At 36.8% G+C, this 24,351-nt stretch overlaps 1 protein-coding gene across 6 annotated transcripts in view; it reads left to right on the top strand.

Annotated features, from left to right (window-relative positions):
• LOC136036202 (nuclear pore complex protein Nup205-like) overlaps positions 1 to 24,351 on the top strand; it is a 378,694-nt gene that overhangs the window by 274,456 nt on the left and 79,887 nt on the right. For all 6 annotated transcript variants that reach the window (XR_010619661.1, XR_010619662.1, XM_065718287.1 and 3 more), the window contains exons 2-8: positions 1,279 to 1,427; positions 6,462 to 6,633; positions 8,604 to 8,822; positions 10,360 to 10,540; positions 12,938 to 13,074; positions 14,471 to 14,656; positions 16,600 to 16,700. Coding sequence is in view for 4 of the 6 variants with exons in the window: in XM_065718287.1 (XP_065574359.1) it covers positions 1,287 to 1,427; positions 6,462 to 6,633; positions 8,604 to 8,822; positions 10,360 to 10,540; positions 12,938 to 13,074; positions 14,471 to 14,656; positions 16,600 to 16,700 (1,137 nt within the window). In the remaining 2 variants the exon portion in view is untranslated. The remainder of the gene's footprint in view (positions 1 to 1,278; positions 1,428 to 6,461; positions 6,634 to 8,603; positions 8,823 to 10,359; positions 10,541 to 12,937; positions 13,075 to 14,470; positions 14,657 to 16,599; positions 16,701 to 24,351) is intronic.

Here is a 24,351-nt window from a genome sequence, read left to right on the forward strand (position 1 = left end):
ATTGTTGAAGAAGGCTATTTATGATAATCTGGAGTAATTGAGACAATATATGTTTTCCTTGTTTTAGACTTTACCTCTGTTTTCCTGCTTCTGTTTTTTCTTTATTGTAAATAATTAAGTAACTTCTTCAAATGTTTGATTAATTTACTAACTGCAAGATATACACAATGTTTGAAGTTATTAATTTCACTTATAGGACAGAAATCAGATTGGATTAAAATATATATTTTTTTTATTCCCTATTCAAGGCTCTTTTTGGTATCAGTCTTGTCCATGGTCTCTTCTGAACTAAACACAAAATAACATAGAAGCAGAAGCTTTTGATTCCCTATTTACCATTGTCTCAAAATGTAACGTTGGCTTCCTTGACAATTGAAAGCTGGCCCCCTCAAGTGGAACTAGACATAGCCTTAGGCTGTATGTAGGTTTTAGCTTCTGATGTTTGCATTATTTTTTAGCCCTTATTTGTCAGTGCAAATATCTGTACAATACTGAATATGCTAGTGTAATACAATTTTCAGTAATTTTTTGCTATTCTGAATTAATTTGCTACTAAAATAATGTTATTCATGGAGACCTCAGGCCTTCTCAGAAACTGAAAAAAATGACATTTGGAAATCTTACAAGTCAACGAAGTCATTGTCAAGTGCTGCTGCTTCTTACCTTCAATGTTTCAACAACAATTGGAATATTTTTAATTCTTTGACTTGGAAGGTTAAATGCTTTTCTTGTTTTCAGGAAGTTTGAATTGCAGAAAGAACATTTGGAAAACTTGGCAAGTGATTAAATTCTGTCCTCAGACCTATGTCTCCACCTTCTTGTTTTCCTCCCAGCTTGATGGCTCAATTGTTCAGATTGAGCTTAATTTTCAAGAGACGTTTTTCTCCTATTTTGCAAATGTGGAAAAAAACTGCTGCTTCTTCAGTAAACTCCTATCTTGTCTAGGTCTGATTTAAAATCGTATTTTGGCCCAACTTGTTGAAATCATTGACCCTTGAATCAGTTTCTGAGGTTGAGATAAGTAGGCTTGTCAACTGGTTAAAAGGTTCAGCATATTCTGATCCTGATTGTATACCCACCAAGGTGGTAGATAACTTTTTACTGTTTTACTTTCACCAAGGTGGTGAAATTCATTCTTCCTTTAATTTAGCTCTTTTGTTTTTAGCTCTTCATGATAACTACCATATAATTTGAGCAATCAAAAGGAATATGCTAGTTCATTTTATTCCTTTTTTATATTTAGTTCGATTGACTTTATTTTTATTTTTTATCTTGCAGGTTCAACCATGACGTCTTGGACATCTTTCAAAGATCTTCTAAAGCTTTCTGAATCAGTAATTTTGGGTAGAAATCATGAATTGTTTCCTGATTTTGAGTCAATGCTTAGGAAGCAGCAAGGAAATTTTTACGCCATTCTAAAAAATCCGGTATGTTTGCTTATTAAAAAATAAATAAATAATAAAATAGAATTCATAGATACTCATGCACACCGCCATTTTTCTTAATGGATTAGGAGGTCTCCTTCCCCCCTTCCCTCTTTTCTTGCCTTCATTCTTTATTATTTTGTCTCTCAAAAAGTAAAATAGGCTACCTGTATTAAACTTAGACAAATAGCAAATGTTTTCTGTAGTTTATAAGACAAGTTTTTAGCTACATCTAATCATCTGCTCTGGGAGGTGAAAGACAATGTTGAGAGTCTGTACTTTGCTCAGATTGACAGGTATTTGAACCATTGATAAAGGGGAATTTTCGGGTCTTCCCAAAGACTAGGCCGGTCATTGCTCTGTTGAACAGTGACTTTTCAACTGTTCAAGTTTTATGCTGCTTCAATGACTATTATGACGTTTTCTAGTTTTATCATATTTAATACATTTTGAAGTGGTTTTGTCAATACGTGCACATACCTAAAGTTTGGTAGGGATGGGAGGTATTATACAACATTGTTTTTGTCAGAAGAGTGGGACCTAGCATGAAAAAATAAGTATTTCTATGTTACAATAAACCAATTTTTCTAGAGCATGGGTCCTTCTATCGTTTTTTTTTTTGGGGGGGGGGGCGAACGGTTATAGTCGGGTAGAATGGGGGGGGGGTCCATCCCTATTGAACTGCGCTTGCCCCTTCCTTACTCACATAAATCTGTTTATGATTGTCCAACATAAAGCAGCTTACTAATTGTAAAATGTGCTGACAAGTCTAATGCTTAGTGGATCAGTGTATTTTTTTCTGTAGGTTGGGGGGGGGGATAAAAGATACAAAGCACATATGTAAAAAAACATAAGCTGCATTTCTAGGAAAGAAAATTCTCAGGAGGTGTCCTTTGATCCAGTCTTATGGGTGGTGAATTCTCTCCCCACCTCTGTGGAGGTTTGCTGATTAGTAACTTCCTTTGCTTAAGTCATGATAATGTAAGATGTCTACTCGGCCAGATAGTTTTGAATGGATGATAATTGTATTATATACTGATCAGAAGAATTTATATTAAATGATATTGAATAAAACCTTTGGTATAAGTTAACTGAGTAGTCCAGTTAGACCTCTATCTTAATTGAAACTTTTACATTGTCAGGTGTTTGTATAAATGTGGTTGGGCTGCCAAGAATCAAAATTGGAACTTACAGATGAGGATCAATTTTTCAATCTTCATATTCCTGCTTAAGATATTGTCCTGTATTTAAGATATTATAAATATGTTTCAGAAATTAAAGAGCTATTGTTTGCTTCCTTATATTTCAGTCATTCTGAAGAGGCAAGTTTTGTGTAGACAATAACTAGTCAATCACTTGTCATGACCGTGTAGGTGTGAATAATCATTCAAGTTGACAATTTTTTTTTCAAGTATACTTTCTATAACCAAAGGGGATTATATTTTTGTTGCACTAGTGAACTAAATGTAAAAACTTCGTTATTCTTCTCTGTTGACCGAATTTATCTATTTTGTTCTGATTAATTAAAGAATGATGCATTATTTATCAACTAATAAATCAGAAATTCTTTGCGTGCTTTGGGCACGAAATTCACTTGTCCCTCATCCAAGGAACTATGTTATTATCAAGTAAAGTAAATCACACAATGTTGAAAACATTAGCATCATATGGTACTTGGCTTCATTATGTCAGATTGGGTTACCCCTGGCTCCATGATAATGAAATTCTATTTTGTATTTTAGGGAAACAGGATAAACTAAGCTTCTCTTATGAACAGCGAAACAATATTGCTATTGTGAGTCGTGCTATGACAAACTTTTGGCTTCCCACTAAAAATGTCCTATTTTTATCACCATGGTTACTGCAGTAGCTGCAACCCAAGAAAGAGATATAGCCTTCAATCCAGAAGAATTAAAATTCGAAAATTAAGACCTGGGAAAAGGAGAAGGTGATAAATAATGGGAAAAAATTACTACATTTATTGTCTTAAATTGTATGCTTAATTTTATAGTAGAAACAAACGTCGCACAAATCTGATAAGGGTTGAGTATCTTCCTCCTCCCCTCTAAGGTGGGACCAGACTTGAATCTAATTGTTACTGTTTTATCCTTTAAACCATTGTGTGCGGGAACTTGGACGCTGAGGCAAAGAATTGTCAAGAATTATGTTTTAAAAACTAACAAATTTCTCTCTTTCCGTGGGGCACCATATTGAACAGCTTGTTGTGCGAGTTAGAGATGAGGTTCTCCTAAGGAAATTTTTTTCTCTACTCACTCTTAACAGCAATATCATTGTGGCAAATAGTGGTGCCGCCGTGGTAAAAACTCCCGAGAGATTAACAGAGCTGGGGAAACAAATTTTCGGTAATTTGATCTGGTAGGTATAAAAACTTCGAGCAGGGATCCTCAGCTCCTTTTCTTGGGGAGATATAGATCCACTTCTTTTTGGTTTTGTGTATTCTGTGAAACAAGTTTTAAACGGGAAAAAATCCTCATTTGAAAGTAAATATCAAGCTATACGAAATTTTGTCTCAAAAGTTTTTATTATGGTTAGGGGTGTCACAATGTCAAAAACTGCCTTCTTTTTGAGAATAAAGAAGAAAAAATGCGTTTTGAAAAACTGACATATCTGTTGATGCGTCTTTAAAAAGCCAATTCTTTTTCCATTACCAATGCACTAAAAAAGGCTACTGAATTAAAGAAATATTTCCTGTTAAGAAGAAATAGACGAGATCTACATTTTTAAAGCCCGATATGTAGCAAGGGGGAACCTTCAGACCTCTGCTCCTTCCGAAAATCTTTGGATTTAGCGACAATGTTTTAATGTAGATTTTGTATAATTTTGTTGGTCTTGGACTGATGACCAAGACCGCCAAGACATCCCAAAATAAATGCCTAGCTTGTCCTCTCTCCACTTTTATCTAAGAACCCAAGGTTTTACTAGAGATATGATAGGTTACTATTTCCAAATTTATTTTACTCTGTGTTTTATACAGTATTAGATATTCCTGAATATATTAGTATATTAAAGAAAATAAGAGCAGAAATTTGATAAATAAAAAAAAAAATGCTTTTTTTGAAGCTTTGTAGAAGACACAATTGGCACCAGCTGCTGCAATAGAAAATGAACTAGTGATACTTGCTAATAATCTTGCTGCTGAAATGGAGAAATGAGTGATGACAAAAGCATTCTTGTTAAATCATGAAAAGACCAAATTCCTTACTTATCCAAAACCATTCTCTGTAGGTAAAAGAAATTCAGGGGGGGGGGGTGGCTTGGCGATATCTTGTGAAAAATCAGCGAATCATCTTGAGAAAATTTATGAATGTCTACTTAGTAAGAGTTGATTGGATTTGTTAGTTCTATGCTACCAACAAATATTGGTGCGTAAATTGAAGCTGTCTTTTCCGCCTCTGTTTTAAGAATATTATATTATTGACTATTTCATCTTTATAATTTTTGTCATATGAGTGTGTCATATGTGTGTGCCTCTAACTTTTAATTGCATGTGGATAGTATACGTAATTACCTAAATAAAATTATGTGTTTAGGAAACTGAGGGAATTTGTAGATAAAGCTATATATGATTATGTGTTTTTCCATTCTATGGAATTGAAAGGTTCTATAGGAGCTTAATTATGTTTAGATTTAAATTTTTTGTGCTACCTGAATGCTTTTCCTTTTATTTTGATGCAGTTTTGCACCAGCATAATGTAAAAACTCTAAAATTGAGCAACAGAAGGGTCTGACGACGAGATTTTCATATTCTGTCCGCCATATCTGAATTGAAATATTGAACGACCCGCAGAAAATTTGAAATCAAAGAAGCAAGTAAAATGGTTTCTCGTTTTTCATTAAGAGGCACTTATTTAGCTTGTTATAAGGATAAAGTACATAAGGTATTGGTTGTTCAGATGGGTGTGGGACTGTCTATTATACATTGTCTCAGCACTCGAGATATGAAAATTTTTGCATAGAGTGCGGTTGAATTGGTTGATGTGTTTTAGAAGGTAGTTATCTAGTGTGTTTAGCCTTTATTGGTTGTTTAATCGTGTTTGGTTTTGGTTTTGTAGGGATGTGAGGAGAGGAGGAGCAGAAGTATTGATTTTGACTTGGAATGAAACTTTGAATTTATTGTGGTTTCAGTTTATTTTTGTAACGGGCTCCCTGACGATCTTTAGCCAGGAAGTGCAATGGGGGGTTGGGGGCCAACCATCCTGTGCTTTCGCACACCCTTCCTGTTTCCCTTCCTCAGATTTCTCCAGGTACCCATTTAGAGCTGGGTCGACCCTGGCTAAGCTTACAGAGTCACGCCACTGACCCCCGTTCCAAACTAAATAATTGGGTACACTCACATTACTATAATTCCGATTTATCTTAAAAGTAAAAGTTTAAAACGAAAAGAAAATCATGGTGGTTTTGTGAAAATTGTGGCGATCTGAATCAAAATAGAGAGCAAATTATGGATCTAGTAAAGAACAAATCATAAATCTGGTAAACATAAAATTGGGAATCTAGAAAAGAACGAACCATGAAACTATTCAAAAGCAAATCCCGAATTTAGTAATGACCAAACCACGAATCTAGCAAAGAACATCATGGTTGCAGCAATTGCTTCAGCCTAGTAAGAGTCAAACCATGACCCATAGTAAGCAAAAGTTGAGAAACACGTTTTTAAATAAAACTGCAGGATGAGAAAAAATGCCAATTAACAAAAATTCATAAATATTAACTATTATTCGGTTAATCTTAAGAGAAAAAGGTTATAACGGAAAGAAACTTGAGCTGAGGTCAAACAAATATGTATTAACGCTAAGGTTTGTTGACTCAGTTGACTCATTCACCACTTTTGTTCGTTGAAAAGAAAAGTATTAGTTTAATTAATAAGTTCCCAGGTGTTACAGTAAAAGCGTTAGCAGCTTATAACGGCTTAGTTGGGAAGGGTTTATAAGGTTTCCAATTTTTCATACTGGAGAATCTCGAATTTTATAGGAGACTGTTTCGACTTTTTTTTATAGTTTGTATACCATATTTTAGGAAAAGGATTCAAAATACAGAGATCTTTTGAAAAAAGCAGTGAAGGAGCCAGTTCAGATCCCAGGATGGCAGACAGCCCAAACTCTACCAGCTTCTCTCGTCAATGAAGCCTGCATACTATCAGATATGTACAACTTAGATGAACTTGTAGCATTAAGCCTTTTAGTCCATGGTAAGAGTATTCATTTAACGGTGATCTGGTTCAATCCTCATTTTTGTTCTAACATTATGAAAGGGTGCTAACCTAAATACAGATTAATTAGCTGAGTAACCAGTTTTTAAGGTGTATGTTACTATTGAAGTCTGAAGACCGATAAACTCAGCGTTTTACAAGCAAATCGTAGTATTTTGTTACGTTAAGGTGGGAGATGTCTCCTCCCCTGACATTTAGTTCTTAAAGTTCTTGAGGAGCAATCAGGTTAAGGCTTTACTTATTGATTTCACATAGCTACTTGCTCAGTTGCACCTGTCTAACTTCATGTGAACATAGACAAGTAACAAATAAGTGTTTCAGCAAACTTATCTTTGCATTGAACTCTTTGCAATACGAGTGTATAAGTATTCACTAACATGTTTCTTGCCTTGAGGGCTTTGCTCTTCTAAATGCCAGGGTCTGCCTTTGGTGGGGTTTTACAGTAACTACTCTTTGGGGTTTTACAGTGACATGCATTGATGTGTTATATCATTGTATGTGTTTATATCTTTAATTTTTTTTCCATGTATATTCTGTTACATACTATGAATTTTTGGACTCAAATCTACCTACAACCAAACGAATTGCTATTTTGCTCTGTCTGTTCTAAGTAGAGATTTGGCCGTCGAATGAAAGATCCTTGAAGTGAAACTAAGCCTGTAACAGAGACAATTTTTGTATTATCGAAAAAGAGAGGGTAAAATTAATGTTCCGAAAAGTATAGCTGGTTAAACCCAAAACTTTCTAGCTTTTGCATTTCTCCTCATGGAGTTAGGAGCAAGTTAAGACTGTAAGAAGCAAATTCTGTAAGGTGAGAAGCAGAGTGACTGGGCTTCAAAGCAGACTCAAGTGGGCTTAAGACTCTACGTTGAGGATATTTGAAATATTATTTATTTCAATGTCTCAGTAATTGCAGTATCGTACGGTTTATCTGGCTCTTGTACATCATAGTTTGCCCTGTAAAGAAATTCCCATGCCTACTCTATATCATGATATTATTACTAGATGTTGTTTTAAGTGAAAATTATATTTATCAATCTTTTTTAAAATTGTATCTTTTAATAAAACAAATTCAGCTGAACCAGACTTTTTTATTGAATGCATAATGATGAAGCGAGGAGATTGGCGTCTCTATGCATATCATACATAAATGATGGGGGTTGCTAGTTGGCTTTGGATATCCGGTCATTAGTAAGACGTGATTTATGCAAAAGAAATACACCCCTCGGTTAGGGGCTGTGACTGGTTGCATAGTTTGGACGTATAGCACTAAGAATCGGCTGTCAGGGGGCAAGGTGCACCTTACTTTTTTTGGGAGACCAATGTGGTGACTCAACTGTTTTTCCCTTTTTTTTCGCATTATTGTATGGTTGTCATTGTGGTAGACAGTATGTAGGCTTTCTACTGATTTTACACATGTTTATTGCCACAAAAGGTGTGGCCAGGCAGTTCGAGACGTCAGTTTGAGACGCCAGTTTCTCCATTATAGGGCAAGTCCCCACACTGCAACTTTCACATCAGGAAAATTGGAGGCGATGCATATGATACCAATTAAATACCTTTATGTAGCCCATATTTATTTATTAATCTGTTGTTTTAATGTATTTTGCCCCTCAAAAGTCGCTAGCGATTTAAGGACGATCATGGAGATGAGCGATTTGTAAGCAATTGTGTTTTTACTATAATGTGACGAAAAAAATTATTCAGCTGCTCAGAGAAGTATACATTCAAAGGTAGAAAATGTACAGAAGGCAGATGTGCTCTTTTGTTTTAATCAAAAAAGAGAAGAAAAAAGTATTGTTCATATTACTTCATTTATAGGTTGAAATTATTGTTAGAATAAAGGGAGAGGGGGTATTTCGGGATTAATTAGATTATTTTTAATTTTAGGAGATCGGCCTTGTTTTGCAACCGTGTTTCCTAATTTGATTCATGTATTCTATTTGCAGGAGAAGAGCAAGCTCCCATCTATCCAGGATTAAAAAGAGGTCTCATAAGTGTTCTTCTTTATTACGATGCAAAATACTCACAAAGTACTGCACTGAAGTTGATAGTACAAGCTGAAAGAGGCGTCCACTGGACTTATAGTTTGACGGATGATGTCTTAAATTTTTTAACTCAATATACCAACCAACTATTTGAGTCTGGGCTTTTCGAACGCTTACTTGGTAAGATTTGTTAAGCTAGGAATTTTAAGCTCCTCCTCTTAGCTAAGGATTATCCGTTTAATTCCATGACGCTTAGGTGTACCATATGAAGCTTTAAATTTCTAGTTAGGTTGTTATAACTCTGCTTCAGATGACAAAAGGTAATTTTACTTGGAAATGAAAAATACAGAGGAAGAACAAGAAATTTTGGTTTCAACACACCTGAATTTTCAACACCCCGGAATTTAATTTTTGCGGCACCATTTATCAGTTTCAATTAGTTTTCTTAGCGTTTCTGTTTATTGTTCCTCTTGTAGATTAAAACAGAATATGGTTCATCTTACCGTGCTTGTTCTTGTACAAAAACTATAAATGAAAAATTCTTGCTTAAATGGAAAACCTTTGCATGCGTGTTTTGATATCCTGTGCTTTGCACTGCTCAGATTCTTATTTTATTTATCAAATCAAAACAGGGGAAACTGAAACGCAACTTCAAAATTTAAGTCATGAAAAACAAAACATGGAGCTGTTAAACAATGTGTTTAATGCTGCTACTGGTTGGACATTTATATTTATATCTTTTTAGGGAATATTTAAATGAGTGCAAAGTTGAAGAAAGTTGAGGCTCGTTCGAAATTATAGCCTTGGATTCGGCAAAAATAACCCAGTGCTTAATATATGCCCAATTTTTCGGATTTTCCCCTATAAAAATTGGTTTATCCAAATCCTCCCGAAATGAAAGCTATCATCAATAAATACACGAAAGTTGACGTGAAATACCTACCGTTAATCTTTGTTAATGTAAATTTTGAGGAAGATTTTGAAGAACCGAGTTTCTTTCGGAGAAATTTGCGGAAACCCCGGGAAATTCGGGGATAGTAGAGGCACTGAAATGGCCTGCCATATCAGTGTCTTCTCAACTTTTATGTCCGATGTTCTGGGGAATTCGTTCACTCGGCATTTGTCCTGTAAAAATGGCTCTCATTTATGGAAATGTTTGACATCTTTGAATTTGAAATAGTCACTTTTACTAACAGGGATACTTCTGATCTTTACAGAAATCAAACCCTTAAATGTGTATGTTTGGGCGGTAGGGTAACATGAGGCTAAGAAACCGTAGGTTTTCTATTCCTGAAAAAAGAATTGTGCCCTATGACTTTTATTTATTTTATTTTTTTTTGCTATATACATATTTAGACTACAATCTGATTTAAGATTACCATATTTCTTATTAAGGGCCTTAGTCGAAATTTTAACTCTGGCTTATGACAGTAAGGGCTACTGCTGTTAAAAAAAATAATTGATTTTGTTAGCTTTATTGTTTTAAACAAATTTCGCAGCTGTAAGACTACAAATGATAAAATTCGAATTCGGAAAAACTGCAAAATATATTATATAAAGCAGGAATTTAAAATCTTGGATATCTAAAGGAATATTTTTTTTTCGAATGTAAAAAAAAGGAACAATTAGGAAAATTTGTTCATTCATCAAACCAGAAGGTTTCTTTTGAATTTAGATGCAAAGAATGCTTATTCCTTTTGCTTTAATTATCTTTTAGACGTCCATTCTGAATTTACTGTCACTAAAGAGATGGAATTACTGAGTACGAACCAGGCCTTAGGACCACCACGGCATAGACGTCAACTAATGGACTATATAAAGAAGACTAGAATGTCAATCGCTGACATCATTTTTTCACGTGCAGCTCAGAGAGGATTGTCGCTTGCACAAACTCTGAGGTAATTGGATTTATTTCCTTTTATTATGTGCATTATCCTTTCCAATAAAAGGCCTTACTAAGCCTGACCTGATTATGCCTGAATAGATAATTTTATGTGAATGACTTTAAATAGAACGAAATAGTACAAGTTACTGGTACTTTCTATTTAAATGCTAAGAGGTCCTTAAAATCTAAAAATGTTAAAGTTCTTTAATCTATATTTTATCTCCTCTCTCTGTCTCTCTTTCCCCCTTTCCCTATTCGATGGCAAAATTGCACGGCAAAAAACGGGTAGCATGCTGTCAGGAAGAGGTGGGGTGTATTCAATACTGTTGCAAGCTTAATAGCTTTGTGGTCATCATTGCAGCAGGCTGGTCATCCGATTGCGAAGGCATCTTCAAAAAGTGAACAATTGAACCAAAAAAGCACCTAATAGATTTTTATTATTGATACAAATTTCCTAGCCAAAATAATTGCTATTGGTATATTCGCGAACTTCACCATTTAAAAAAAGATGAAAATTAATTATGAAAGGTAAAGTTCTTCCATGATAGTAAGGATCGAATTTATAGGTTGAAACAAGGTGAAGCTAGCTTCGATAAGATGTCAACATAAAACAAATAGAAATTTTAAAATATAAATAGAAAATTGGGACACAATACCAGGTTTGGCTGCGTTGGAACCAGTGGGTGAAAAAGGGTGCTGGAGGATGCCTTGTTGCAGTATGATTAATTTTGAATCTTAAATAGTGCTCCAAAACTTTTTTTTCGAATGAAACGCCGTCCAAAATTTTTTAACCACAGGCTTGGCACGATCACCAATGATAGAAAAAAAAACAAGAAGAAAAACTCGCACCTATGACACTAACAATGAGATTTCATGTTTAATTAGTGACTTCAAAACTATATAAGAGGTTTTCTGGCTTCTAGCATTTGGTGGCTCCTTTTTTACCGTGATCAGATTACTTTTGAGGATCCTGGCCCTTCCTTTTCCCAAAAATATGAAACTAATTGAATGAATTTTAAATATTTGAGGTCAACATAAAATTGGTTCTTTTAACGTAGCGAACATAATGGTTTCTGAATTTTCTTTTTTATAGTTATAATTACTATCGACAGAGGTCGCTCTTTACCTTCAGTTCATTGTTACGAAGTGTTCGGAGTCCATTCTTTTTATATGCACAGAATTAGCGTAAAAAAAAATTAAAAGAAAAAAAAAGTCACTTTAATTGATCTGTTTGGGATCTTGCTGTCAACGTGTCAAAATGAATATTTTTTTTTTTTGGCTCGGAGTTATACTTTTTAGAACTACCGCTATTTATTTTTTAGTATTTGTTAGGGTCCAAATATTGGCAAATTACTGGTCACTTCATTTTAACTTTCGCTGCATGAGAATTTAGAACGAGGTGTACATTCGAGCTAGAAGACTTTAAGAAAGAATGTGTGGCATCATCTTTCACTTTTGGCTAATATTTCACAAAATATCTTTAAAATTTCGTGAGTCTATCATGAAGTTGCTCAAATAAGAATTGTCTTTTACGAGTCATATCCTTGAAAAGATATAGATGTTGCAGTATGATTTTTCTTGTCTGTGATAAAAATGTTATTGCATCAGAGCTTGAATGTATGAAAATGAAATATTTTCATTTTCAGAGAATATAAAAATGAACATATTTTCGTTTATAATTGTTGTGTGAAAGCCCTGGACCATCCTAAAATTTTTAGCAACAGAAGATAAATTTTCAGCTGGGCCTGTGTTTAATAGTTTTTTATCTTATAAAATTTCGCTGAGGTCCATTTTGGAACGCTTAATGCATAGAAATTCATACATGGTATTTTTGGAAAAGTGTATATAAGACAAGCTTTAAAGCTTTACCTGCTGAGATGTTGAATACAGCGTCTTTTGGAAACTATATGTTTATCCAATATGTTTGTCCAAGTCTTGTCTACGAAGTTCCTTTGAGGATTGTTGCAATATACATTTTTTTTTATTAATGCAAATATTTTGACTAAATTACATAAATTACCCTGCATTTGAACTTTCCAGATTTCCATATTATTAACCAGTTTCTGACATACCCTGTTTTGTATCATTGAATTTTTTACTTTTTATTTCCGTGACAGTTTCTGTAAACCAGGTTTAATAGCTAAATAAAGGATTTTATTATAGCATCGACGAATTTGTCAATAAATTTCTATTTGCTTACCGTACCTAATACCGGGCTTGATATAAGAGGTGCACAAATGTAGAATATTGAATTGGCTATGTTTTTGTCATTATTTTAGTTTCAACTAGGGCTTGTTTATTGTTATTGCTTTAGTTTCATTAGCAGCCTGTAAGATTAAAGCCCTGTTCAGGTTATCTATGAGATGAAACGGACATGAAACAGATTTTCACTGCTAAATATGTTTTTCAGACTTATCGATTACCTATCAGAGGTTGAGCCTGATAAAGAGGGACAGCCTTCCGGTGAGATGAGCAACGTCATCCTTCTACTGGCATTATTGTATGCATTTGATCTTAGTGTAATTCACCGCCATGATGAAGGAGAGGGTAAGCTTTTTAGTTTATTAGGGTTTCTTTTACTATTCTAATTCAGGGACACAGCTATTAATAATTTTGATCTCAAAACAATGACGTATTATCTGAAGCGTGTTTGTCTCCGATCATAAGTCAAATGGGTTCTATTTATAATCAGAGGGAGGATACGTTTTTTTTTCCTTTTTCACATCCATACAGAACATCTGAAGGTAAGAAAGTATTGTATGCAGTTTAACGAGATAAAGTGCAGTCATAGGTAGTAGCAGTTTTAGGCCTCATATTCATGTGTGGGAGGGGGTAGGTATTACATAGGTATGTCTTTTATTTGAAATAAAAGGATTTATTGTTAGAAAAACTAGGGAGCAGCTGCCCCCCTTTTTTTGGGCCTAGAACCACCACCACTAGAACCGCTGTCACTACTTATGAATAGTTTGGCAATCACAGTTTTATCATTTTTTTTTCTCAAGGCCCAGAGATCGTATTTTTTTGTAGTGGGGTAGGGACCTTTAGTGGTGATAATTTTACGTTGTTTTTTTTTTTTTGCTGATGACCCAACAGCATTAAATTATTTAAAGACGGCAATATACTTTCTCTAAATCTTTTTTCAAACATGATTTTCGTTTGAAAGGCGTTTGACTCCGTTATTTTTTTCATGCCGGGTCATTCATTCTTTTTATTTGTCTTATTGTTATCTTAGGTTTAGTAATGTTCAAACACAGATTATTAAAAGCAAAATGAAAACTTAATTACCTTCAACTATTAGGAACAAAACTTAGTGGATAAAAGCAGCCGTGTTATTTTTGCTAGCCTTGTCGTGAAGTGGGCTTTTTGCTAGGCAAGTGCAGATGGAACAGGCAAGTGCAGATAATAGGGACGTATCCTTTTTGAAAATGTCCTCAAATGTCAAATAGTTTAAGTATAAAGGTGTTTAAATGGTAAGATCTCCTGTATCCATATATATTTTGTAGTGGTGCTCTATCCATGCTAAAACTCGACGACTGTTGTTTCAGCGAGTTTAGATCTTTTAATTGAGCTTTTCTGAAATCTAAGTGTTCCAGCTTCATTTTGTAAGTCTGCTGATTTACTCAACTAAGTTACTTATTTAATTTATTTAAGAATTAACGACGCTTCTTGACTACTAAGGTCCCTGCGTCGGCCCTGCAGTGCATTCCTGCAGCGGGATTCGATCTCTGAGTCCCGTATTACCAAGCTAAGGTCAAATCCACTGCGCCACCACAGGACCAACTTTAGAAAATGTGTTTTACAATTTTGATTTTAACGCTTTGAAGGTGACTGATACATATTTTTTTATCCCTACAATCCACTGTTCAATTCGAGTCATTGTAGTTTTTATGTACATTTTAGGAACTACGTTTTCGGGATTCTGCATAATGCTATGTTTTTATAGAGTTGGCCAAAGATCTTCCAATTGTCAAAGACAAGTCATATGTTTCTGAAATTTCTAAGGTGTTGGATAGGTCTGGGAAAACATGGAAGAATCCTGGATATCAGGGACTGGCTCAATTGGCTTGGGCTACGACGTTAGCTGCACTGAGATCAATACCCGAAAAAGCGGAAGATCGGTTCAGGCAAGGTAACTAATTTAATTAATTATTATCCTACTTCAAGCAGTATAGATGAAATTATTTAATTTTTGATGAATCGTTCTGCTCCTTTCCAATTATTGTTGGCCTCATTTCTCTGTTGATGCTTAAAAATATAAATACTGACTAACGGATTTTGTTAGTTCACATTCCTAGAAACATTATGTGGCTGCAACCTTATATATATATATATATATATATATATATATATATATATATATATATATATATATATACATATATATATATATATTCGTTTTAAGTTTTAACATCGCTCTTTATTTGTTTTTAAAAATTACAAAAAAACTTCTTTAAATTTAATTTCTGGTCATTTTTACGTCATGCTCTTGCCTATACTTGATATTATGGGGGCTAGCGCTCCATAAATCCCCCGCTACTAGTTTTTAAATCGTATAAACCAGTACCTTTTGAATTGATTAAAAGTGTCATAGATTAGTAGCGGAAAAAATTCATGAGGATTAGCACAATTTCTCTTGCACTTAAATTTATTTTATGTAGCAAAGAGTGACTAGAGCGATCGAATGCATTATAAAAAAAAATGAGCGTCAGAAGATTAGCTACAATGAATTTAGAACACGAGTTCAATTTGCAAATGAAAGAATATATTTCCGAAAGTGTTTCCCCTTTTTTTCAAATTTTCAAAACCAGGGACTTACTTTCCAGTTATAATTAAGTTAAGTTCAAACAGAAACAGGAAAAGTCTTAAACATTCCAAAATTTCTTAGGTACATTTTTGAAAAACAGCTATAGCTGTACATGAATATTGTTTGTTTACCCGCCATTTGTAATTAATCATTGCAAATACACCATGTGCCTTCCAACGTTCGCCTGTAGAAGTAATACTGACCTAGATGGAATTAATATCAGTATAAAAAACGGTGGCATTTGCTTTGCCGTTTCTGTGGATTGGTGCTAACTTGATAGTTGTCAGTTGAAAAGTCTCATCGTTTTCACACTTACTTTTAAATCTCGCTGAAACAGATACGACAATAGAAGTCCAATACTCTTCATCGCTTTTTTAAACTTTGAGAGCTACTGCCTTCTCATCCAATTTGCGTAATTTTTTAACACTCAATTTGACAGCGCCCTTTTTTCTCTCATAGTATCCTTTTTTGTCAGCTACTTGTTTTGCTTGGCTTTCATATTTTTCTTTCTTTTAATTTTCTTCCCATGATCTTGTGATACCGGGATGTATGGATATGGTATCTTCTTAAACCGAAGGCTATTTTTTGAAGCTATTGTTCTTGATTAGGAGATTCACTTAAAAGGTTGCTGGTCCCAGAATTTGTGATCGAATAATTCTTCTCTTAACTTCTTACGATCATTTGTTCATTAATATGTAGGCAGAGAAAAAGTTCTTATTTCGGCACTCGTTCCCCGGCCATAATTGAGAATCTCATCATTCTCTTTACTGCTACACCCCCCCCCCCCTCCCATAAGTCCAACGATATTGGATCTAAATTTTGAGATGATCATTTTCGTGATTTTTTTTTTTTTTTTGGGGGGGGGGGTCTAATAAATATGGCTTCGAGGCTAATCCTAAATTTATGCAAGTTATCTATTGTTCACGAATTAGTTTCTGTAAAAGAGCTCTTAAATATCGTTTACTAGGCCTAGATTTCGAGAGTTTCACATGGATAAATCTAGTAACAGCACGGGAAATCTTGAACGGAAAGGCTAAGAATATCATGTGAAGGAGGCATGCGTGGTCTCGTAATGACGGCTCATAAGCAAGATTTGCTTATGTAAAGTATGAGTTGTTAGGATAAAATATTGTAACGAATGTTTGGTTTTCTGGACTGGATCTTTGATTCTTCAAATAGACGGAGTCGATTACCTACAAAAGTCACTTAAAAATCGTAACACTATGTCTTTCCAATAAAGCAGGTTCTAACTAATATCTGTCTTCTAGAGTTTGAACAAGATGAACACTTTGTCGACCTTGCTTTAGCGAACAAGGCCTTTGTTGCAATATCAGAGCTTATTAAAAACAACAGTCTGCTGATATTAGAAGTAAGTTTTTCTTCTTTATTACTTAAGTATTCAGTTTTCATTAATATGTAATGATTGTAATAGTTCAACTTTGTTCTTAATGGCCAACAGCTTTCAAACTTGAGCTGTGGCCTGAAAACTCCTATTTGTAAATTCAGTATGAGATTTGCTTCTGTTTATTTATTGTAACGGTGAACAGGTTTTAATAAAAAATTTGCTTATCTATATTTTTATGGCACTTGGTATTAACCAAGTGACATATAGCAATCGCACATTCTGTCGGTCTTTCGGTCTGTCTGTCGGTCCCGGTTTTGCTACTTTAGGCACTTCCAGGTAAGCTAGGACGATAAAATTTGGCAAGCGTATCAGGGACCGGACCAGATTAAATTAGAAATAGTCGTTTTCCCGATTTGACCATCTGGGGAGGGGGAGTGGGGTCCGGTTAATTCGGAAAAAATAGAAAAAATGAAATATTTTTAACTTATGAGCGGGTGATGGGATCTTAATGAAATTTGATGTTTGGAATGATATTGTGTCTCAGAGATCTTATTTTAAATCCCGACCGGATCTGATGACATTGGGGAGAGTTGGAGGGGGGAAACCTAAAATCTTGGAAAACACTTAGAGTGGAGGGATCGGGATGAAACTTGATGGGAAAAATAAGCACAAGTCCCAGATACATGATTGACATAATCGGAACGGATACGCTCTCTTTGGGGTAGTTGGGGGGGGGGGGGGGGGTAATTCTGAAAAATTAGAAAAAATAAGGTATTTTTAACTTACGAACGGGTGATCGGATCTCAATGAAATTTAATGTTTAGAAGGATATCGTGTCTTAGAGCTCTTATTTTAAATCCCGACTGGATCTGGTGACATTGGGGGGGGGGGGGGGTGTGTTAGGGGAAACCTAAAACTTGGAAAACACTTAGAGTGGAGGGATCGGGATGAAACTTGGCGGGAAAAATAAGCACAAGTTCTAGATACATGATTGACATAACCGGAACGGATCCGCTCTCTTTGGGGTAGTTGGGGGGGGGGGGTATTTCTGAATAATTAGAAAAAATGAGGTATTTTTAACTTACGAACGGGTGATCGGATCTCAATGAAATTTGATATTTAGAAGGATATCGTGTCTCAAAGCTCTTATTTTAAATCCTGACCGGATCTGGTGACATTGGGGGAAGTTTGGGGTGGGGGAAACTAAAATCATGTTGGGGTGGGGGGAACCTAAAATCATGGAAAACGCTTAGATTGGAGGGATCGGGATGAAACCTGGTGGGAAAAATAAGCAGAAGTCTTACATACGTGATTTACATAATTGGAACGGATCCGCTCTATTGGGGGGGGGGGGGTTAATTCTGAAAAATAAGAAAAAATGACGTATTTTTAACTTACGAAGGAGTGATAGGATCTTCATGAAACTTCATATTTAGAAGGACCTCGTAACTCAGATCTCTTATTTTGAATCTCAACCGGATCAAGTGTAATTGGGGGGGGGGGAGTTGGGGGGGGGACCGGAAATCTTAGAAAATACTTAAAGCAGTGATATCAGGATGAAATTGGATGGGAAGAATAGAAACCTGTCTAAGATACGTGACTGACATAACCGGATTTGCCCTCTTTGGTGGAATTGGGGGGCGGGGTAATTTTGAAAATTGAGGTAACTTACGAAAGGGTGACCAGATCTTAATGAAATTTGATATTTAGAATGATTTTGTGCAATAAAGATCTAATTTTAAATTTCGACCAGATCCTGTGACATTGGGGGCAGTTGGAGGGGGAAACCGGAATTCTTGGAAAACGTGAAAATTGGGGTATTTTTATCTTACGTATAGATGATCGGATCTTAATGAAATTTGATTTTAAGAAGGAAATCATGTCTCAGAGCTCTTATTTCAAATTTCGACCAGATCTTTTGACATTGGGAGGAGTTGGAGGGGGAAATCTTGGAAAAACACTTGGAGTGGAGGAATCGGGATGAAGCTTGGTGGATAGAATAAACAAATGCCCTTGATACGTGATTGACAGAATCGTACTGGATTCGCTCTCTTTGGGAGAGTTGGGGGGAGGGGTTCAGTGATTTGGCGAGTTTGCTGCTTCTGGACGTGCTAGGACGATGAAAATTGGTAGGCATGTCAGGGAGCTGCACGATTTGACTTGATAAAGTCGTTTTCCCAGATTCGACCATCTGAGAGGCTAAAGGGAGAGGAAAAATTTGGTATTTATAACTTACGAGTGGGTGATCGGATCTTAATGAATTTTGATATTTAGAAGGACATCGTGACTCAGAGCTCTTCTTTTAAATCCTGACCGGCATTAAGCCTCTTATTTTCGTTTTTAAATCAATCTATTGATTCATAGAATTTTGTTAGAGTTCATACCATATGATCTCTTGGCTCTTACCTCTTCTCGCCTCTTCACAAGTGCCATATGAGCTCTTAGCTCTTGTTTTTTTCTTCTTTTTTTCAAAGAAGTAAGGTAAATGACAAAATTCACATGTTAGGCTTGTAAGTAATTTAAGCTCTCCAAAAAGAAGTGTTAAAGGTCGTATTCAAACTTAAGACCTTACCTTAGATCTTAGTTCCTCTTGTGCCGCCAAAGGCACGCAGGGCATCCAGAAAGATCCGCCAATCATTTCTCATATATGCTGGTGCCCACACATCTTCCCATTGGGGTTGAACTGTCGAATCGATAAACTTCAGGTCCCGCTGGTAAATACGACGAAGTGTATTTTTTGGCTTTCCTCTTCTTCGGGTTCCCTCTGGCTGCCACTCGAGTACCATTCTGGGGAGTCTTATCTTCCGCTATACGGATAATGTATCCCAAGTAGCGCCATCTTCGTTGTCGTATGCCATCTGTTACCAGGGGCTAATGTGTGATAGAGCGAACTGCCTGGTTAGTTATGTGGTCAAATATTCAGTATCCTGCGAAAACAGTTGTTCTCGAAAGCGACAATCCTCTTTTCTTGCTGTTGATTCAGTTTCCAGCTTTCACAGCTAAAGAAGAGGGCAGAGAGGACGTTACTGTTGAACAGCCTCAATTTCAGTTTCAGGGAGTACTGTTTGATCGCCAAACTTGCTTTAGTCGATTAAAAGCTCCACCGACTTGTCCAATCCTAGACTGTACTTCCTTTTCGCTTGATCCAGTTCGTTCGACTGTGCTTCCGAGGTATCTGAATTCCACTACCTGCTCTACTGAATTATCCCCGCACTTTATGCCAAGTGGTGAGTCGCTCGTTGCCATGCTTTTTGTCTTGTCCGAACTAATCTTCAGTCTCAAAAGACTTGCTTTCCCTCGTATAAAATCGAGAAGCTCCTGGAGCCTTTCCTTTTTTGCCTCAATCAAATGATATCGGCGAAATCAAGATCTGCTAGTCGTTTATTATCGCACATTTGGATTCCAAACCCTGTGCAATCTTGGAGCACATAATCGATAACAAGGACAGAAAGCAGGGGGGAGAGGACACACCCCTGTTTGACCCCAGAAATGATAATGAAATACCTTGTATTTCCTTCATGGGTCCGAACGCAGCAGTCCGTGTTTTCGTAGCGTGCAATGATCAGGAATACCGGTTTATCTGGAATGCCATAGTGTTGGAGGATTTTCCACAGCGAGTCTCGGTGTATTGAGTCAAAGGCTTTTTCGAAATCCACAAAGAGAAGATACATCTTTTGCCTCCATTCGTTGCATTCCTCAGTAAACATGCGCAGGATATATAAGGTCTGAGCAGGAGCGAAATGGGTGGAAGCCATGCTGTTCGTCTCTCAAGTGCTTATCTAGCGCTCTCTGGATGCGGCGGAGGATTATCTGTGAGAATAGTTTCCCCGGGATAGAAAGGAGGCTGATTCCCCTCCAGTTATCGCACTTCGATGCATTTCCTTTCTTGAAAATATTGATGAGTGTGCTTTTTCCCCATTCTTCAGGTACTTTCTCTGATTTCCAGATGCATGCAAAGAATGCAATCCACACAGTTATGCAAGCACCTAAAGAGGTTTTGATTATTTCTGCTGATATCTTGTCGCTTCCTGGTGCTCTATCATTCTTCATCTTGCGAGCGGCTTGAACTATTTTTTCGGTCGTTGGCTCTTCAGTATTGTTTGAAGGTCCAGGAAAGGGGTTGTGGGGATGTCTGCTGTGTTCGGAGGACTAGGTCTAATGAGGACTTTCTCAAAATGTACGTCCCGAACTTCAGAGATTTCTTCAGGGGCTGTGACCATTTTGCCATTTTCATCTTTAACTAGGCCGCTTAGGTTACGTCGTTTCCCGATGATTTCATTGATAATTTTGTAAATAGCTCTGGAATCGTCACGTTTGGCTGCTTCTTCTGCCGTAGCTGCCTTCTTTTCTATAAAGTCCCGTTTATTTCCCCTTGCGCTCTTCTTCACTAGCTTGTCTTGATATCGGTATAAATGATTTCTCAAGACTTTGTCGCAGTCATCTCTACCATGAGGATCCATGCCTTATCGGATAACCATTCATCTTTGGATCTTTTTTTGTGTCCAAGCGTTTCTAGTGCTCTCTGGTTATAGGCTTCTTTTAGGGTATTCCAGAGTGACTCCACAGTGCCTTCATTGTTGAAATCTTGGGCCAAGCTCTCAAACCTGTTTGTAAACTCGATACTAAAGTTGTGACGAACTGTTGCGTTTGAGAGTTTTTCTGAATCATGGACGGGCTTTTTTTTGGATTCTGACTTCTGTGTGGATTTCAGCTTGAGGGACTGTTTTGCGATCATCAAGGTATGGTCTGAGGCGACATCGGCTCTTCTGTGGGCTCAACATCCTGGAGACTGGACTTCCACTTTTTGTTTATCAGGATATGGTCTATCTGATTATGGGTTCGACCATCCGGCGAGTTCCATGAGTATTTGTGGATGTTGAAACAGAGTTCCACCAATGATAAGGTCATTTGTTAGAGCAAAGTCAACTAACAGTGATCCATTCTCGTTGAATTCACCGAGGCCTTGACTGCTAAGAACATCAGGATAGTAGGACTTGTCGCTCCCCACTTTGGCATTGAAGTCGCCAACAAAGGAAACGAGATCATGGCTGGGGATATCTTTTGCGACAGCTTGTAGGGTGTTGTAGACATTTGTCTTTGGTTCTATCATCCGCGTCGTTAGTTGCTGCGTAACATGCGACTACTGTTAGTTTGGCTTGTCGACCTGTGAGCCGTGTCTTGATGATCCTCTCATTTATGGGTGTCCATCTAGTTAAAGCTCTGGACACTGATTTGGACAGCATTATGGCAACACCTGCTTCTCTTTTTTCGGTGCTACTGTGCAGGATTGTGAATCTCTTTACTGGGGTTTGACTGCCTGCATCTGTCCATCGGACTTCCGACAAAGCAAGGATGTCGAGGCCATATCTGTCCATCTCATGAACAACATGTTCAGTTTTTGAAGGTTGGGCCATAGTCCTCACGTTCCAAAAGCCAAGTTTCATTAGAAAATTTGCTTTCAAAAATCATGTCCGGAGGCGGTCCGAATTCGTCGTCATGGTATCCGGGGGCGGTCCATTGTCGTCAGCAGGTTGCATATTCGGTATTATGTTGAATCTAAAACTAGATGGTTCTATGGCAAGTCTTTTTTCCAGGGGCAGGTTGCTAATCTACCGCCCGACCCTCCTCCTTTTTCCAGGCTTGGGACTGGCTGTATAATTACAGGCGGAGTAATAAGACAAACAAAAATATCCATTTCATAATTTAAGTTTCAAAATTAACCGCAATTACTGTCAATAAATGAAAAATTTCCAAAACAAAGATATATCAAATAATCACCTCAAACATAAAGACAACAAATACTGCTATAGGTGAGTAAACGGATCCTAAAACGAAAAGAAATTAAAATGAATAAACAAGGCAGACTTACAACGAACAAAAATTACCGCAAGTAGGTGAAGGGATATCGTCCCCTGAACGTTTTAAAGGCTCGTCCCAATTTAACCTTTTAAACAGCTTGAGCGTCATTTGTGTTTTAATAAAATTGAAATGTCAAGGCCTTATCCAGGGGGGGATACAGGATTTGAATCATACCCGATTGGGAGTTGGAATCACCCTCTGTGAAAGGAACGTTGGTTGAGATTTGGTGTAAATCTTCTTGAGGATACTAAGTATCAACTTTTGAACTTGGAGAAAGATATTGTGTGGGAAAGATAAAACAGGTAACTTGAATGATTTTACCTGCATGGTTGAAGGAGAGGGGAACAGTCGGGACATAACCAGCTTTCATTCCAATCAGCGTCGGCAATTCGATCACACTTTTCAGCTCCTGCTTGAAAAGAAGAATTGTACCTACAATATTTGATCGAATCGAAAAACATATTTAATCTGCATTCAGAACCGACCGGTTTCTGTCTAACCATTTTGTATACCAGGAGATCAACAAACAAATCTTACTCTGGAAAATTACAAGGTGATGACAGGCGGAATGCTAGATGAGGACGATAACCTGGATACATGGAGTTTCTGTTGATTTAGTTCTATGTTCTTCCCACTCGTCTCAGTTCAATCTCAACCGCTCCCTCCACAATCTTAACTGAAATTATCAACTTCAAACAACCTTGCCGCTTCAAACACTCCGTGCCGCTCCCAAGGTGTTGCAAATGCTCCATTTTGATGACCTAGTAACATGTGGTATCTGTTTATTTACCTCACTACTTGACTTTGTGTAGATTATAAGGCTCATAGGAGCTTATTGCGTGATATTCTCTTGGTGAATCAGCAACAAAATTTTTTAGTCCCTTCCCCACCCTACCAAAACACTGCTTGAAGTCCACTTACACCGCCCCATCCACTTCTTCAAATACTAAGCGATAGTTGCAACCTTATCCCCTGAATCCGTTCCAATGCATTTATGCTATTTGGATGATCCCGATATCATAGTGTCTTTTGATCCACCCCTCCTCATCTCCTTTTTAAAATTTGAGATCCAATTGACCCCCACCCCTCTTTCCCATTCACTCTCTTCCAGCTGATCGTACAACCAAAACCAAAAATGACCTCTTTCTTATAAAACCTGTATGTGAACACTGAGTCATTCATATAATTAAGTGCCATCACTCTTGGGGCTCTGGAGATGATTTTGACCACCGAATCATATTTATTAGCCTTTTTTATGTTTCCAAAGAAAATAATTATAGAAAAAATTAGATCCACTATTATGGGGTTTACAGGGGGAGGCGAGTTCCAGAAAAGAATATGGGAGGGAAACTGGCTGCCCTCCAATCACTTTTGGCCCTTTTAAGGACACTAAAACTTCTACAATCAAGTGAGCATCCTTCCAAGTTTCTACAACCACCCCTTTCCAAGTAGGTGGACAGGGGAAAAATATTTTTTGCCTTTTCTGGCCTTTTGTTCGGCTCCGTTTTGGAGAACCCGATATTTTGTTTTTCTTTGGCATTGAGATCCCCTTAGCTCAAGGACTTAAGGGCATAATTTTCAAGCCGATTCAAAAAAATGTATTGGTTTGTTTTTGTGGCCTCCTTTTTTTTTGGGGGGGGGGGCTCCAGAAAAACAAATTTATGTTTTTCTGGTCGTAAATCTGGTCGTAAGGGTCGGTGGTAAATTCAAAATGTTTGGTCTACTTATGGCTCCCTTAGCCATCCCCACTGAACATAATGTTTGATCCTTTTTATTCTGATAATAATCCTTATAAGTTTGGGGACAATCACATACC

The sequence above is a fragment of the Artemia franciscana genome, chromosome 15, assembly GCF_032884065.1.
Source record: "Artemia franciscana chromosome 15, ASM3288406v1, whole genome shotgun sequence".
Classification (NCBI taxonomy): Eukaryota; Metazoa; Arthropoda; class Branchiopoda; order Anostraca; family Artemiidae; genus Artemia; species Artemia franciscana.